The sequence below is a fragment of the Ceratotherium simum genome, chromosome 34 (genome assembly GCF_057802395.1).
Source record: "Ceratotherium simum simum isolate JZ-2026a chromosome 34, ASM5780239v1, whole genome shotgun sequence".
Classification (NCBI taxonomy): domain Eukaryota; kingdom Metazoa; phylum Chordata; class Mammalia; order Perissodactyla; family Rhinocerotidae; genus Ceratotherium; species Ceratotherium simum.
In genome coordinates, this window is record NC_141933.1 from 12,051,684 (window position 1) to 12,070,702 (window position 19,019).

General features: G+C 49.2%; 1 protein-coding gene across 1 annotated transcript; it reads left to right on the forward strand.

The window, feature by feature from the left end:
* Positions 1-7,533: 7,533 nt before the first annotated feature.
* LOC101390432 (pepsin-3-like) lies at positions 7,534-16,644 on the forward strand. The gene is made up of 9 exons (XM_004437445.3): positions 7,534-7,589; positions 8,050-8,200; positions 10,224-10,341; positions 11,220-11,338; positions 12,042-12,241; positions 13,794-13,910; positions 15,050-15,194; positions 15,287-15,385; positions 16,458-16,644. Exons 1-9 carry the CDS (start codon positions 7,534-7,536, stop codon positions 16,605-16,607), a joined length of 1,155 nt encoding a protein of 384 aa, XP_004437502.1. The 3' UTR covers positions 16,608-16,644.
* The last annotated feature ends 2,375 nt before the right edge of the window (positions 16,645-19,019 follow it).

Genomic DNA, 19,019 nt, shown 5'->3' on the forward strand with positions numbered 1-19,019 from the left:
AACAAAGGAGCCAAAACATACAATGGAGAAAGGAAAATCTCTTTAAAAAATGATGTTGGGAAAACTGGACAGCCACATACAAAAGGATGAAAGTAGACCATTCTCATGCACCATGCACAAAAATTAACTCAAAATGGATGAAAAACTTGAATGTAAGACACGAACCCATAAAACTCCTAGAAGAAAATACAGGCAGTACACCCTTTGACATCGGTCTTAGCAGCATCATTGCAAACACCATGTCTTCTCAGAAATGGGAAATAAATGGACTACATCAGACTAGAAAGCTTCTGCAAGGCAAAGGAAAACAAGTACAAAACGAAAGGACAACCCACCAACTGGGAGAAAATATTTGAAAATCATATACCTGACAAGAGGTTAATCTCCAAAATATATAAAGGACTCACACGGGCCGGCCCCATGGCTTAGCAGTTAAGTGCGCGCGCTCCGCTACTGGCGGCTCTGGTTCGGATCCCGGGTGTGCACCGATGCACCGCTTCTCCGGCCATGTTGAGGCCACGACCCACATACAGCAACTAGAAAGATGTGCAACTGTGACATACAACTATCTACTGGGGCTTTGGGGAAAAAAAGAAGGAGGATTGGCAATAGATGTTAGCTCAGAGCCGGTCTTCCTCAGCCAAAAGAGGAAGATTAGCATGGATGTTAGCTCAGGGTTGATCTTCCTTACACACACACACAAAAAAGAACTCATACAACTCAACACCGAAAAAAAAAAAACTCGATTGAAAAATGGGCAGAGCATATGAATAGATATTACTCCAAAGAAGATATACAGATGGCCAATAGGCACATGAAAAGATGTTCAACATCACTAATCTTTAGGGAAGTGCAAATTAACTACAAGGAGATATTACCTTACACCTGTCAGAATGGCTAAAATTACCCAGACATAAAATAACAAATGTTGGAGAGGATGTGGAGAAAAGGGAACCCTCTTACACTGCTGGTGGGAATGCAAACTGGTGCAGCCACTTATGGAAAACAGTATGGAAATTTCTCAAAAAATTAAAAATAGAAATACCATACAATCCAGCTATCCCACTATAGGGTGTTTATCCAAAGACCTTGAAATCAACAATTCAAAGAGACTTATGCACCCCTATGTTCATTGCCGTATTATTCACGATAGCCAAGACGTGGAAGCAACCCAAGTCTCCACCAACTGATGTGGTATATATATATATGACGGAATACTCCTCAGCAATAAAAAAAGACAAAATCGTCCCATTTGTAACAACATGGATGGACCTTGAGGGTATTATGTTAAGCGACATAAGGCAGACAGAGAAAGACAAACTGTGCACGATTTCACTCATATGTGGAAGACAAACAAACACATAGACAAAGAGAACAGATTAGTGGTTACCAGAGGAAAAGGAGGTTGTGGGGTGGGCGAAAGGGGTAAAGGGGCACATATATATGGTGATAGATGAAAATTAGATTATTGGTGATGAGCACAATGCAGTCTGTACTGATGAATAATAATGTACACCTGAAATTTCACAATGTTACAAACCATTATGACCTAATATAGTAATTAAAAAAAAAAAGAAAAATAGATTTTGTAACTCGGTATGGGGACGCATGTTAACTAGACTTATTGTCGTGATCGTTTTGCTATATACACAAATACTGAATCATGTCGTACACCTGAAGCTACGATCATGTCCTATGTCAAATATATCTCAACAAGACAAAGAACATACGATGTTCCCTGACACATACAAGTCTCAATATATATTCACGATTACTCTTCTGCAAAGTTGATTCAGTTCCTAAATTCTAATTTTCAAAAATGGAAGAATGCAGAGTAAGAGATTAAGGAAGGAGGTAATGAACAAGAAAAAGGAACAGCAAACACACAAACTCATCAGACCACACATCATGGTGTGGCATGAGGAGCACTGAGAAGGGTCACCAAGCCCAGGCGAGGGTGTGGGCTGGCCGTGCGCTGGCTGTGTGACCATGAGCAACCCATCTTCTCTCAATACGCCTGCGTTCCCTACACCTCTTTTCTACTAGTTCTACGTCTCTGGGAAAAAGAGCAAAGTGGAAGACGGTGGTGAAACTCCAGGACAAAGAGGCCATCCCAAAGTCTGTGAAACCAGCTCGATAACACTTATCATGCTTAATTGTTCCGTCTTGGTCTTGCCATAATTGGATTCTTTACATTTCATTCCATTGCTTGATTTGATATATTCATGGAAATTTTCTGAACACCTGTGCTCTTGGCAGGGGGTGCCCTCCAGCAGCGATGCAGTTCCCAGTGGCCCTCGAAACCTGGTGCCAGGCAGGGCTAATGGTAAAATAAATGTTGTTGTCTAATCTTTCTGCCAGGCCCGTCCAGCACCATAAGATTATGTGGCTTCCCTGCTGGCGGCCACGGGTCGGCCCTGGCTGACGATCAGTCCTCGTGGAGAACACCTGGCCCTGGAGTCAACACTCCACTTTCCCTCCCCAGAGGTCCTCTGGGAACAGGTAGAATGGCTTCTCTGAGTCCCCCTGGGATGGAGACTGCAGCCATCATGAAATGTCCACCTCACACTCTAACCAATGGACAGAAACCAGGTGGACGTGTGTGAGAACAGAGCCTGGCTCAGGACAAGAGCCTCCCAAGACCAGAGCCTTCTGTGACCCAGCTTCTAGTCCCTCCCGTCTCACTGGGTTGTTATGTGAACCTGAGCTGATCTGTTAACTCTTCTGAACTGTGTCAGTGGGGCTAATGCAGGAATAATACTTTTTAAAGAGATCACATATCTCAAAGCACTCGGAAGAGCATGAAGAGACACAGAAATGCCAACATTGTCATGTGGATGGAGTTTGCAGAGAAGCAGACCAATGATGTCAAGTCCATCCTCCCTCCTTCACCAGAGCAAGGATGTCAGGCCACTCCCTGGCCTGAGCAGAAAGCTACCTTGCGAGGCATGGAAATAGCCCCAGAGAAGAGCAGGAGGCATCAAGGTGGGCATTAGTGGAGTTTTCCAGAAGTTTCTAGCCCTATATTAACATTACTACTGCTGGTGACAAAATAACACAAATTTAGCAACTTAAAACAACTCGCATGTGTCATCTCAGAGTTTTTGTGGGTCAGGAGTCCAGTCTGGCTGGGTCCTCTGTTTCAGGACCTCTCACAAGGCTGCAGTCAAGGTGTCAGGCAGGGACGTGGTCTCATCTGAGGCTCAACTGGAGAAGGGTCCACTTCCAAGCTCACATGGTTGTTGGCAGGATTCAGTTCCTTGCAGATTGTCAGACTGGGGGTCTCAGTTTCTCACTGGCTGTTGGCTGGAGGTCACCCTCTTTCCTTGTCATGTGGGCCTCTCCATGGTGTAGCTTCCTTCATCAGAGCCAGCAAGAGAGACAGTCTACATAAAGAGTCTGCTGGCAAGACAGAAGTGACAATCTCACATAATGTAATAACAAAAGTGACATCCCATCTGCTTTGCCATGTCCTCTTGGTTAGAAACAAGTCACAGGTGCTGCACACGTTCAAGGGGAGGATGTTACAAGGGGAATGGATATCAGGAGGCATGGATAATTGAGGGCCATCGTAGTGTCTGCCTTAAGCCTGCACTGGGTGCCACCAAGCATGTCAGCCTCCCCCAGTGTGTTAAAATCTCTAATGTGGGAAGACAATTATCTTCACCAATCCAAGAGCTTCCCATTAGTGTGATACAAAGACCCATCCGAGTGGGAAGGAAAGAGACCTGCCCCTCTGCCCTCTCTTGAACTGACCACAAACTGCTTGAATACATGGCCTGTTGCTAATGGAGGTACTCCCAGCAACTAGAACATGCCCACTACCCAGCAGATAGCAGGTGCATAACGAAAATGTGTTGAATGAATGTGCACATGGGTCCTGCAGTTACGGCTTGAGGACTGGTCCTTCTGATTCCCAAACACATTTCTCCTCTGTTCAAATTTTCTACATGGGTCCCACAGACAAGCTGTGCCCCCAAAATCAATGCCCATCCTTGGGCTCCAAGCCCTGCATGCCAGCTCCAGGATGCACTGGGGAGCCTGGACTCTATCTACCCCTCCCAGATGGACTCTGGTCAACACACCCTTATCCCCACGATGACATCAAAGAGCTTCTCTGGAGGGCCCAGGGCCCAGGGCTTCTGAGAAATGTTCACAGTCCTCACTCAGCTCTTTGGAGCTTCACTTCAACCAGCAAACTTCACAACTCCCACCAGTCAATGTGGAGGAGAAAAGGAGACCAAGGACAGATTTTACTCCTGGTCCCAGAGGACCAAAATGGAAGCAGGGGAGATGAGTGGATTCCTCTTTTCTTTTTCATTTCCTTTAATGGTATCACAACATGTCATGTGAAATGAATCCAGTGTGTCCCTTCCAAGATGCCTCCACAGGCGGAGCCTAGAATTCAATTTCCCTTCACCCCCCCGTGTGGCTGTCACTGGCCGAGCCCGTCACCTGCTGTACAGTCAGGGGCGTCAGGTCTCTGGGCATAGAGTGAAATTTTCCTTCTCAAGTGGACAATCTAGAGATAGAATATGGCCGTCACCCCAAAAAGTTGCCCTGAACCCCTTTGTAGTCAGTCTCTTCCCCGGCCTCTGACCAGTTTTCTGTTCTCATTATTTGCCTTTTCCAGAATGCCATATAATTTTACAAATGTCGCCTTTTGAGTCTGGCCTCCTTCACTCAGCATAACCTGTGAGATTCGTCCACAGCTCATGTGTCCACTACTCAGTGCTCCTCCACCCGGTGGCTGCACCACCAGTTGTTTATCCGGGACAAGCTGAAGGACATTCGAGTTGTTGCAAGTTTTTGAAACAACAAGTTTTGATAAAAGCTCTTATAAACATTTGTGTACAGGTCGTTGTGGGGACACGTTTTTCATTTCTTTTCAGTAGACACCCAGGAGGGGGATGGCTGAGTCACACGGTAAGTGCATGTTTACTTTGTAAGAAACTGCTAAATTGTTTTTGAACATGGCTGTGCCATCTCGCATTCCCACCTGCAATGTAGGAAAGGTCCACGTGCTCAGCATCCTTGTCAGCACCTGGTGTTGACAGTTGTTTTCATTTTAGCCGCTCCGAGTGTGTGGCTGGTTAACACTCCATATTTAATCCTCATACAATCCTACGAGAATGGTGGTGCTATTATCTCCTTTTCACAGATAAGGATACTGAGTCTTAGAGAGGCTGCATCACCAGCCCTGGGTCTTACAGGTATTCAGAGGCAGCGTTGGGATTCAAACCCAGACCCTCGAGCCAGGACTCTTCATAAGCTTCTTCCACAGCCTCTGTAAACCCCAGTCAGTGAGTAGGGAAGAAGGCACGGGGAGTAACAGAGACTTGGATTCAAGCCTCGCTCCATCACTTCTTACCTGAGTCACCTCAGGCAAGTGGCATAATGTCTCTGTGACTCAGTTTCCTCATCTATAAAATGGAGACAATAACATTACATACCATGATGAGCTAAGAGTCAGAGGTCAGTAAATCTAAGCTGTCTCCCACAACTGCCAAGGAAGAGAAACACACAAAGGATGTTACCCTGTGTTAGTTACCAGAATGCCTGGCAAATGGCAAAAACAGCTCATTATGGAATCGTGACCCTACTCTGAGCCACAGTCCCAAGCTGCTCTTAACTAAGCCAGGCTTACATGGGATTAATTAAAACACTGTGTTGAACACTTCCATGCACCATATAATTCATTGAGGGAGATGAAAGATGAATAAAACACGTGTCATATTCTTCATGGTTCCTTCACCACATCTTAATCCTGAGGGTTCTCTGACTCACCCTGTACCCCCAACCACACTTCCCTTCATTTCCAAGTTAAAAATTCCACACTAAAGATTCGGTCCTTCTTTCTTCCTAAGAAAAATTATCATCAATGGTTTCAGATATGCAGAACATATACATAAGATATATAGAATAATGATGAGCCCCACATACCCAGGCCCAGCATAAGACACTAATGACATTTGAAGACCCTGATGACCCCCCGTATATGCCCCTCCTTCCCTCCCACCCGGTGGTAGCCTTGAGCCAGGGGTCTCCATCTGGTGCTCCCAGGACTTAAGTAGGCATTTTCAGGACCGTCAGTCCCTCCATGGAAGAGTTGAGATCACCCCAAAGGTGAGAGTGTAGATCAAGGAGAAAGCCTCAAGGGGAAGGAAAAGAGAGAAGAAAGGAAGCAGGCAACAAAAGATGTGGACGTGGAAAATATGAGGCTAGCATCCAGATTAGAGGCAAAGATGCTTTAACAGGTGAGTTTGAAATACAAATGTGCTTTGTACTAACCACCACGGGTCCTGAACATGATCCACTCTGCCCACCCGTCCAGGCTCACCCAGAGCACTGGGTGAAATTTGGAGCTTTTATGGAATCTGTGCCTACTGATGCTGGAAAAACCTGGGGTGCCCCAGGGAATCTGATTTCAGAATAGGACCCACAGATAGGGCTGACTACCTCTTGGTGACTTCCCTCCCACATATCGCCCTCCTCCACAATTCCTCAATCAGTTTTCACTCCACTTTGTCCGCTAAATAAACACCATAAAGTAGAGAATCTGATGGATTGACAAGCATCTTCTTTAAGGAAGACCACCTACCTAAGTCATTCACCCACTAGTATGAATTTGCCCAGATTGCTTTGCTCCATTGCAGCTGATTCAGCCAACTCTTAAGCATGGAGCACCTGACAGAATCAGACCCAGGTGGGATCTGAAAGGTGGAGGCTTCCAGCAACCTGAGAGCGTGGGAGAGGAGCAGTGCAGAAGAGAAGGGGTGCAGAAAGTGAGGGGCACGGATTCCATTGACAAACCGGCCTCTTTCAGGTTGGCTTCCTCCAGGACAGGAAGGCATCATTCTTCCACTTGCTTGGCTCCCTCCTCTTCCTCTGTACTGCACGCACCACTGTTCCAAGACTCGGCCCAATTGCCGTGAGCGCAATATTAGGGAAGAGCGTAAGTAGTCCTGGAGGCTAGTTAGACACCCGACAACCTCACATAATGACATTTCTGCGGGGAAATGTGTCCTGAGTCCCAAGCACTGACCTACGAGTGTGCTTTGGGTTAGCCGCTACAGGAACATGGCCCATCACCAAGTGGGGAGCTGTTCTCCAAGAACCCAGCCATCTGTCTCACCGGGACATATCGGGGTACACTGAGCTCCTTTGACACTTGTTCAGTATTAAGTTCACTACTGTTAAAATACTCATCTTGTCAAGTTCTCATGCAGGCCCTTTTCATTCTTGGGGAAATAAGCCATGACTCCATGGCTCACTCTCTGCAGGTCCATCCTAACCATGGGATGTGGTGCAATGGAAGCTGCTCAACTGGAAACTTCTCAGAACATGGCGCAGGTGTGGGGACAATCTTATCGGGATCTCTTCTGTTTGGAGTCAAGATAACAGATGACGTTTGGAGGCTGATAAGGCCGGTTCCCGAGGACTTGTGCTGTATATAAGGAGCAGCTCCTGCCTGCTGCTGTACACTTTCCACCCATCTTGTCTTCTCTGGAGACTTGGGGCCCAGGAAGAACCATGAAGTGGCTGCTGCTGCTCAGCTTGGTGGCGCTCTCTGAGTGCCTTATCTACAAGTGAGTCTGGGGGACACGGGGCACGGAGAACAGCTTCCGAGGGGCTGCGTCCCTTCACTGTCACACTGTCACACTGTCTTTCTTTCCACCCTTGTTTTTCTTCTTCTCTTCTGCCTTCATACAACTCCTCGCTCTCTTCCACCGTCTTGAGTCTCCTTTCTGCTCTCTCTGTCCTTCTGGGGAGGCATTACTGCAGACGTGATTCATAGCTCAGGCCCTCAAGTCCAGCCTGGGTTTGGGTCCAGCTCCATCTCTGGGCTGGGCGACTTTGGGCAACCTCTGAACCTCTTTGCGGTAGTGTAGAAAAATGGGAGCATCTTCCCTCTTGACTTCCTTCCTTCTTCCTCTCTTGGAGAAGCTTCCTTTACCTCAGGGGCTTCCATGGCACCCCATGAGCAGACTCCTTCCCTAATTACAATTCCTCCTCCAAACCATCCCGTTTGCAAATGCTCTGCCACAGGGTTCCGCTTGTCAGAAAGAAGTCCTGGAGGAAGAACCTGATCGAGCATGGCCTGCTGGAGAAGACGCATCCCCGCAATCTAGCAAGGAAGTACTTCCCCAAGGAGGCCGCCACCTTGGCACATGTCGAGTCCATGGAGAACTACTATGATGTGAGTGCATGGGCAAGAGAGGTGGGGTGTGGGCAGCACTGAGGACTTGGCCTAGAAGAGAGAGGGTGTGCAGTGTTCTTGGAGGATGGATCAGGCCTCTGAGCGCCCAGGCAGTAACCCAGAGGTCTGTTCTCTGGATCTCACAGGCACAGGGAAGGCAGGAAAACTCACATTCAGACACGTTGATTTCATTCATTCATTCATTCATTCATTCAGTGTTTATGTATGCAGAGCACCTCCTTATGTGCCAGGCACTGTGCTTGGCCCCGGGGGAAGCAGGAGGGAAGAAACCAGGCATAGCCCCTGACCTCATGGGTCTCACTGTCTAGTAGGGAGAGACAGACAATCTTCATTGAGCCTCACCATGCATGAAAAGTACAACCAGGCTGAGGGCTATGCAGTGAAGGTGACACTGTGAGGGGGTGGTAGGTGGCGGGAAGGCATGCCTCCCTGGGACATTGAAGGAGAAGTGGGGGTCTCAGAGGACAGGACAGCTTGTGCCAGACCCTGGGACAGCAGGGAGCACAGTGCATTTGAGGAAAGGAGGCCAGTGTTCAGGGAGAGCAGTGATGAGGGAGGGAGGAGCAGAGAAGCCTGAGGAGAGTGTGGGTGGAGTCAGACCAGAGTCTCTGAAGAAGGTCTGCACCCTCATTGCCGCTGAGTCATCTTAACCAGGGGGGTTGACATGATCAGTGTGGAGTCTCAGGAAGATCTCTCACTGTTCTATTTGGTTCCTAATGGCAATGCCCTGCCCTTCAGTAGATATTGCGTGTCCCTGTGTGAATGGCACAGGGCCAATGGTAGGAAGCAATGTTGTCTGTGTTAAGAACTTAGCCTATGAAATCTACCAGACCCGGTGCAAACTCTGGGCTCTAATCCTTCTGAGCTACGTGACCTTGGGCAAGTGATTTAAATACTCTGAGTGAGCCTCAGTTTCCTTGTCTTTCAAACAGAACCACGAATATTTACCACAAGAGGGTTGTTGTGAGTAATTAATGCAATAAGGGTTTCTTTGGAGGAATAGCACAGGCAGTAGCTCTTGGTAAGCGCTTGATAAATTTAGCCCATTTATTTACTTAACAAATATTTATGAAGCAGCTACTATGTGCCAGAGGCTCTGTGCAAGGAGCTGAGGAAACAATGACGAAGTAGGAAATTTGCTGTTGCTTCTCCTCTTTGCCTAGAGGAGAAGGCAAATGAATGACAAATAAATAAGTATGGAAGATAGTGTCAGTAATGGCAAGTGACACAAAGAAAAACTGATTAATTAGAGTAACGGGAAGAGGGGGAATGGGGGAAGGGAAAATTTAGATGAAGTGGTCAGGGAGGGCCTCTTGGTGGAGGTGACGTTTGACTAGAGCTCTGAATGATTGAGGAGGGGAGCCAGCCAAGGAAAGGTCCAGAATGAACATTTTCCTAACACAAGGAATAGTAAGCACAATGGCCCTGGAATGGGAATGAGCTTGTCATCATCACAGAACATCCAGACCAGTGTGGCTAGAACAGCTGAAAAGGGAGACAGCGCAGCCACTAAGAATAAAAATCCTGGCAATGCCCTTTCTTGAAACCTGCTGTACACACTTCAATTTAGGAACAAGATATCTCCAGACGTTTCCATCTTTAAGTGACTTTTTATCTCCCGATCGATAATTCATTGAACAAGGATTTAAGCATTTACTCTGCTGGGTTCTATAAGGTTCCATCCTGTCCTCCGAGATGGTGTGTTCTCTAGGATGGCAAGACTAAGACATTCCAGACCAGAGCTGCAGAGGGGATTGCGGATTGTGATTAGGTGTTAATGGTGCTTAGAAGAGAACAGTCAGAGACTACCAGGGATGCAATCAGGGAAGATTTCAAGGCAGAGGGGAGGCCAGGCTGGGCCTTGAAGGACGGATGCATTGGACAGGGAGAGAAAGGCAAGGAGAGCAGTGAGGAGAGGTGAGCTGAGGAGAAGCCCCAGGGGAGGCCTTCCTCCCTGATAGCCCCAGAATGGGGAGTGACCTGTGCTGTCCCTGACCTGCAGGAGGAGTACTTTGGCACCATCAGCATCGGAACCCCTGCTCAGGATTTCACTGTCATCTTTGACACCGGCTCCTCCAACCTGTGGGTGCCCTCCGTCTACTGCTCCAGCGTCGCCTGCAGTGAGTGCCTGGTTCTGCCCGGGGCCCCCATCACCTACTGACCTGGGAGCCCTGAAAGCTTAGGGGCTTCAAATAGGTCAGATTTCAAGCTGCTGGGGACCTTCAGGGATTCTCTCAACAGGCCCTTCCTGAGTACCCACTATGTGCCCAGTACCTGGCTTAGGTGTCCTGAGGATCCAGGGGGAATCACACATGGTCCTTGCACCCAAGGAGTTCAGTCCAATGGCAGAGAGCAGCTCTCCTGAATAACCAGGTCCAAGGGAGGAAGGTGTGCCTAAAGTGAGCCATAGCTAAAGGGCTACAGGAGAGCCAGCCAGGACACGAGCCTCACATGAGAAAGTGGCTCAAAATCATGACTGAGATGAGTGATGATCTCACTTTTAAAAACAATCTATCGCTTTGCTAACAACAGAGACTTTGTCATTAGGAGTCATGGACAGAGTTTCAAGTTACTTCTCTTCCAGATTTTGAAGGTGACTTTTAATTCAGAGGAGGAGCCCATGGAATCCTCCCCTCCATAACTTGAGCTGTAACACTGTAACACAGTGACTGTGACATTGTAGCTCTAACATGGGCTCTACACAGGGCGCTGTGAAGGTGCTCATCTCCATGGGCAGCGCTGGGCCTCCTCTGCTCAGTGTGCGCCTGAGGGCTCCTTGGGAGGACGATGGGGTTGGCTGGGGACCTTCCATCAGGGAGATGGTCCCAACTGGTCCAACCAGACAGAAATGGAACCTAGGAATGCTTGGGCTCCAAAGGTCACCTTTCTCCTCCCAAGCCCCACCCAGAACCAAGGCAGCCCACCCCAGAAAGACATCCCCTGCTATGATTCTCACTCGGGTTTTGGAGATTGACGATGTCACTTCTTGTCCTCGCAGCCAACCACAACCAGTTCAACCCTGAGGACTCCTCCACCTATGAGGCCACCAGCGAGTCTGTCTCCATCGAATATGGCACCGGCAGCATGACAGGCATCCTTGGATACGACACGGTCACGGTGAGCACCTGCTGGCTCACCACCTCATCCTGCCCAGCCCTAGGGACAGCTTCTGGGGACCATGGGGGCCACAGTGCACCCCCCAGAATCAGCTCATTCAAGCCATACGGGTCTCAGCGATCATGAAAGTAATCTGATTGGGGGAGGGGGATGTGGAAGTAGCCGAGATGTGACAGACATTTCTAGGTGGGGCAGTAGTGGTTGAGGGGGTGGGAGGCCTGGAGCCAATAGCCAACCTCAGCCCCACCCGAGCTGCATGCCCTGGAGTCGGGAGAAGGTAGGAAAAGGCTCAGTTCTCTTTTAGCAGCTCCTCCCCTTTCTTCTCCCTCCACCTGCAGGCTCCCCCCAGTCATAAAAGCCCCACAGCACCCCCATCCTTCCAGGGCTGGGCAGGGGTCAAGGGCTCTGATTGCCTGGGGTCTGCTTTGCATCTGGTCATCAGAAACAAGAACGCACAGTGCCCATCTGTTCTGCAGCCAATTCTCACAACAAGTCGCAGACTGCGGCCATTTGCTGATCAGCCACAGTAGTTATTTCCAGCAGAATAACAAGCATTCCCAGAGATGATCCGTCTTCCAACTTGATGCCCTGGAAACCAAGTCCTACAGGAAATGAACCAGGGACGCTCTGGGCCCAGGGCTGGCGCTCCACAGGGCTCAGTCAACACAAGCTGATTGTGAACATCTCGGTTCCCCCTACTCAGGTTGGAGGCATCGATGACACCAACCAGATCTTTGGCCTGAGTGAGACAGAGCCTGGTGACAACTTCTACTATGCTCCATTTGATGGCATCCTGGGTCTGGGCTACCCCAGCATCTCTGCCTCTGACGCCACACCTGTCTTTGACAACATATGGGACCAGGGGCTGGTTTCTGAAGACCTCTTCTCCGTCTACCTGAGCTCGTAAGTTGGCCATAGTGGTCATGGTCACCTGGTCCAGCAGAGGGCTGTCCGAGGCTGGGTGTGGTAGAGAGGGTCTTGGTCTGAAAGGGATTTGGAAGGTCAATGTCTAAGGCTTGAGAGGTGTAGCTTTGGAGAGAACGCTGCTAAGTCTCTCTCTCATGGACCATGTTCATTCATCTTATTTTACCAGCATGAGTCTTTGTCACCTTGACTTACACAACTCAAATGTCATTAGCCATTTGCTCTCCAGCACCATCCTCTCATCACTGGCCCCAAAAGATGACCACTGAGAATGAATGACCTTATAACAAGGGTCAAAGTTCCATAGCAATGAAAAGAAGATTTGATCGAGACGCGTATCTTAAACAATGAAACTTCTAAATGATGAACGGAAGTTTCTGTCATTCGTTAACAAAATCTAGGTTCTAGTTGTGACTATGAGTTAATTCTATGAAGGAATAAACAATAAACCAAGTGTTGGTTTGGATGGTTGAGGTTTATGCAGGAATATCGGCGTGTCATCGGTTTTCCCGAGACACTCAACTTTCCTCTGACGCTCTCATCCTCTCTTTTGAAGCCCTTTGTCATTGCTGATGTTTTTCTTCAGTTGTTCACTGTTCTGCTATAATCTCAGTGTTGCCTTGTACTGTCAGAGGTTCACAGGAAAGATGACATGGGGACGATTATATCTGCGGCCTATTCTTTGCTGATTAATTTCTTATCGTCAACAACATTCGCTCCTCTATCTAACCCTAAATGGCAGAAATTCAGAAATTGAATACTCCAGTAACCAGGACGAAATTTACAACAGGAGTAATTTACTACAGGAGGGCTCTTTTAACCTCTTGGTCACTTACTATTCAAGTTAGCTCCTAAACAACATCTGCCTTTATGGGTACTTAGATATTCCATGGGGGCCGTCTCATCTCTCCAATAGCTCAGGGTTTCTCAATCTCAGCACTAAGGACATTTTGAACAGACAACTTCTTGCTGTTGGGGGCTGTCCTGTGCATCATAGAGTGTTTAGCAGCCTCCCTGGCCTCTACCTACTAGACAGCAGTGGCACTCCCTACCCCACCCAATCATGACAATCAAAACTGTCCCCAGACATTGGCAAATGTCCCCTGGGGGCAAAACTGCTTCTGGCTGAGAACCAGGAACTATACTATCAAGTCCTTAAGAGCAAACACTGTCACGCATTCACTTCTCTTGAGGTCCCCACGGCAACGAGAGAGAGGATGTGATGAAAATCACACACTGGAACCAGAAAGACCTGAGTTCTAATCTAGGTTCTGGCACTCACTGGCTGTGTGACCTTGGGCAAGTCTCCTCACTCCTCTGGGCCTGAGTATCCTCACTGTAAAGTGGAAATAATAATTATAGTGACCACTGTTTGGGCCTTGGTGTGAGGATGAAAAGAAACTATGTCTGGCACAGACTCCGTGGAGCTCCTGGCACTGGCAAGAGCCCAACCAAGGGCAGCTCTAGGATGCACACAGCAGATGTTCAGTTGAATGAGTGAATTCCTGTCTTTTCCCCCCACTTTTCTTAGCGATGACGAGAGTGGCAGCGTGGTGATATTTGGTGGCATCGATTCTTCTTACTACACTGGAAGCCTGCACTGGGTGCCTGTTACTGAGGAGGGTTACTGGCAGATCACCGTGGACAGGTGAGGTCACTGTGGATGGGCACTGTCCTGGCAAAGGCCCCAGATCTCATTTCTTTCTAGACTCAGAGTTAACTAAGCTTTCCAGAATCCCCCTGGAATAGCCAGCACAGGGAAATGGACCCCAAGAGGGGAAGGTGGGAGTTGGGCAAGACAGAGAGACCATGAGAAAATCACCTCCCGGATGAGGAGGGCTGTTGGGACCCCAGATGGTCTGCAAGGATGAGACAGCCACTTTCCTTCCAGTCCAGGAGACAGGACACCAGCATCCCTGGGGAGAGTTGGATGATCCACCTATCCACACCTCTTGACATTTAGGGGACCTGTGAACAGGCACACGCTCCTCTCACTCTAGGAAACATGTCACTTTCAGTCTAGGGACAGGGCAAAATGGCTGAGAAGTTGTTTCAGCCCATGCCTTCCCAACTTGCCCTGCTGGGCCTGCCCCTCCTACATGTGGCCTCATTCCCCAGCTGTTCCTCCCCCACCTGGCTGCTAAGGTGACTCCCGGTTTGCCCAGGAGTGAGCACTTTCCCGGGACTCACGACTTTCAGTACCAAATCCAGGACAGTCCTGGGCAACCCGGGATACTAGGTCCCCTCACGTCTGACTCAGCCATGCTAAAACTTCATCAGTTCCTCCCACACCTGCCTCTGCCCCTCTTGTCTCCATCCCTCCTTGCATGCCTTCCCCTCTTCCAGGGATGTCCTCCTCCAGCTCTTCACCTTGTTGGCAACCTCTGGCTCTCTGCTTCCTTGTGAACCCTTCTCTGGCTGCTCCCCAGCACCATCAGCCTCACCCTGGATTGTGTTTCTGTTCCCCTGTCTTGTGCCCTGTTTATGCTGCTCTTCTTTGATGATGACTTATGTTTCCAGCTGGACTGCAAGCTCCCTGCAGCCAGAAACTGTGTGGCAGCCTCATTTGGCATTTCATCTCCCGTGCCTAGCTCAGAGCAGGCACTCAGTAAAGACTTTTTGAGTAAATTAATGCATGAATGAATGACTGTGTGAAGGAGAGAAGTGTATATTTTATGTATTGGCCAATGGATAAGGAGGAGGGACCCTCTGGGGTCACTTGGTTCCCCCTTCAGGAGATGCACCCCCTGGGGACTCAGGGGACCCTTACTTGCATCTCGCCCTCAGCATCACCATCAACGGAGAGACCATCGCTTGCAGCGGGAGCTGCCAGGCCATTGTTGACACTGGCACCTCTCTGCTGGCTGGCCCAACCTCTGCCATTGACAATATCCAGAGCTACATTGGAGCCAGCGAGGACTCCTCCGGCGAGGTGGGTCCAGCCTTGACTGCCCCATCTAGACCCAGGTGGTGGGGCTGCCATGCAGAAGGAATGCAATCCCTCCTAACCCTTGCTCTTTCCAGGAGGTGATCAGCTGCTCAGCCATCTACAGCCTGCCCGACATCGTCTTCACCCTCAATGGCGTCGAGTTCCCTCTGCCTGCCAGTGCCTACATCCTAGAGGTAAGGGGGCTCTGGGCCTCCCACCTAGATGTGCCTCCATAGAATGTGGCCACATACTCCCTCTTTGCACAAGGGAAAGTGCACTGCCACAAGCTGAAGCTGACATCTGCTCTGGACAGTCACCAGAGAAAAAGAATCCATTCACAGCAAATGCATGAGACAGAACTTGGATGCAGCACCCCCAAGGAACAAGGGAAGCAAATACTGACGTCATGAAGAGAGGATTTCTAGCTGGACCCCTGAGCCAAGCTCCGGGTCTCAATTACTAATCCATTGATTCTGAGTCAGCTGCAGCCTCTCTCAGCCTCAGTTTCCTCCTCTGAGAGCCACAGCTTTCCCTAGGCTCAGAGTGGGGTTAGGGTAGTCATGTGATATTGACCACATCAAAGCCACAAAGGGTTGCCAGATGGCGATCCTAACTTCCGTAGGGTCAGGTCTTATGATGCTCCCACTGTCTCTACCAAGGAACAAATCTTTAGTCACATGAGCCACAGGTAAACTTCTTGCCTTGTATTATAATGCCAGGTGGAAAACTCGTTTTGCCCAGTGGTTCCATGTTATTCAGGAGGAAGTACTGATGCCCAGGCTGCTCCCCCAGCAATGCCCATTAATTAGTACCAGATCAGGCCTGAACTACATGTGCGGAGGCAGAGCTCATCAAGAGATTCTAATGTGCAGCCAAGGTTGTGGGCCAGTGACCCAGTGAATGAAAAGAACTGACAGCTTGCCACCAGAAGGGATCAGAATGATCAGAAAAGCCTGGGTCACCAGGGCTTCCAAAATCCTCCCGGCAGCTGAGTTCCCCTAAACCCCTTAGCTCCATTGCTAACGTCAGGGGTTGTGCATCTGCCAGAAACATTGGATCATGTCTAGTGATCCCTGGAAACCCAGAGTGCAGTGAACAGCTGACACAGGCAGACCGCAGCCTAGGCAGAGCTGAGTCCCCGGGCTCCAGCCAGGAAGCGCCTCCTCATGTCCCTCACAGTGGATTGTGGTGCTTGATGCTGATACCCCAGTGCCTGTCACCACTGAGTCTGTGTCCCATCTCTGGTTTTATCTTCCTTTTCTCCAGGAGGGCGAGACCTGCATCAGCGGCTTTGAGGGCGTGGACCTCGACACCAGCTCTGGAGAACTCTGGATCCTGGGTGACGTCTTCATCCGCCAGTACTACACCGTCTTCGACAGAGCCAACAACCAGGTTGGCCTGGCTTCCGTGGCCTAAGCCTGAGTCTTTCCGGCCACTTCCCAGGAAGATCCGGTCTCAGTCGTGTGCCCTCTCTAGATGTTCATAGTTCTCCTGATTGTTCTTCCTATGGGATCCTGGAGATGGGGTCTTGGCCCTGTTTCCCCTCATACCAATCACGTAGAATAAAAGCACAACCTTCGGCAAAACCTTTTGGGGAGTTGCCTTACCTTGTCCATATTCTCCTTCACATGACAGGGGCCAGAACACCAGGGCCAGGGTGGGGGCAGAAATGACCGTTTGGACAGTGCCAGACACAGGGACAGTGGCAGCACTCACTTCCTAATGGAGCCAGGAAGACAAATGGGCCTCAGCAGGTCTGGCTGGGAGCATCATATGAAGACCTGGGGACCACAAATGCCTGGCCCGTTGTCTCCTCATAGAACCAGGCCTTAAGTTCTTGGTTGAGGGATGCAATTTCTCATTTCTCCCAAAGCCAATAAGAGATCAGGAGACAAGTAAAGAGATCAGGGGAGGGCACCACTGATGGTGACATTCCTAAGTAGGCCTGGCAGACAGTAATGTCTGTAAGACATGGGCCAGAGAGGTGACAGAAGTTGACACCCCAAAAATTCGTTGACTGCTCACTGTGATTAGCTGGTTGACCCAGGCCTGAGACCCCCTCAACACTCTCGTGCAAGACACTGAACTAACCTGTTTCCCCATCAGTAATAAAGAGGATGGTTTTCCAGTTCCCTGAGCATTGTGAGGTTGGGAGGGAAAGAGCTCAACATGCCCAGTAGCAAACAGGAACTATTTAGAGCAGCGTGTCTCAGAGTGAGGTTGGTAGCAAAATGTTTAATGGAAAATATTCTCAAAGTAAGCGTGGAACATGCTACATTCTAGGTCCTCCTTCAAGGTTCATGAGGCACCTTTTCCAGTCAAAGGCTCTGACAAGTCCTGCCACAAATGAATCTGTTTCACTTTAAGTCAGCTTAGCTGGATCCCAGTTCCTCGTTTGCTGGTAAACCTATTACAGTCCTGTGCTCCTGGGCACCCACAGTGGGAAAATTCCCATAGCTCCTGCCTCTGCCCACAGCTGGATTCCAGACAGCCCTCTGGAGACACTGGCCTCAGGGCTGCAGCCGGGTCCCCCTGCTGAGAGGGAGTGACTTTGGGGAGCTCAGAATAAGATGGCTTTGGAAAGTCTTGTGACATCATCCCCGAATTTGTCATTTATCACTCTCAAAGATTAGATATCGGGCTCCAGAGAGGCGTAGGGTGAGCGCCCCCAGCCGATGCTCCATGTCTCCCAATGTCACTCATGTCCCCTCTAGCCCATGTTCCCCAGCTGAACATTCTTTTTGAAACATAATTTGATCACATCCCTCCCATGCTTAAAACCTTTCATTAATGCCTTCCAATTGCACTTGGAATAAGATAATAAATCTTTGGTGTGGCTTCCCAGCCCTGCATGCTCTGGTGCCTACCTACCTTTCCTGCTTCACCTTGATCCCTCTTAGCCTGAGCTCCCACCACACTGGCCTTCTTCCACCTCCTCAAATAAACAAACCTCCTCTCCAGCCACAGACCTTTGCACACACTGTTCCCTTTGGGTTGCTGTTCCCTTTTTCTTGACTCACTAGGGCCTAGCATCCTGCAGATCTCAGTTTATTTTTTTATTTTTTATTTTTTATTTTTTTTTAAAGATTTTATTTATTTTATTTTTTCCCCCCAAAGCCCCAGTGGATAGTTGTATGTCATAGCTGCACATCCTTCTAGTTGCTGTATGCGGGACTCGGCCTCAGGATGAACGGAGAAGTGGTGTCTCGATGCGCACCCGGGATCCGAACCCCGGCCACCAGCATCGCAGCACGTGCACTTAACCACCAAGCCACAGGGCCGGCCCTAGATCTCAGTTTAAATGACTGCTCCCTATCAAGCCTTCCCTGACCACCCTCTCACAGAGCCCTCCCTCCTTTCCTTTATGGCACTTGGCACATCGGTAATCATGCATTCATGAGAGTGCTTGTTCCAGATCCACCAGGACAGGGACTGTGATCATTTAACTGTTGAAGCCCCAGCAGATAGAGAAGAACCTGGAACATAGCAGACACATGATTAATATTTGTTGCCTGAGTGACGAATTCAAGATGACTTATTGAAAGGAAACAAGTAGGATAAGATGAGCGAGTGGATCTGATTTGATGGAGATCTTGCTGAAGATAGCAGATGGGTCCCTCCCACCCCCAGCGTCATTCTTCCCAGTCATATTTGGTCCTGGGACAAACAGGTGGACATCTCAGGTTTCTGGAGAAGAATTTCATGGAGTCCTGGATCCTTTGCTGGATTTGTGTTTCTGACATTTCCAGAGCGCCTCCCGTTACCCAGGTCGTGTGCGAGGCCTCGGGGATGCAGACAGGACATCCCGGACCCTCCCTGTCCACCTGG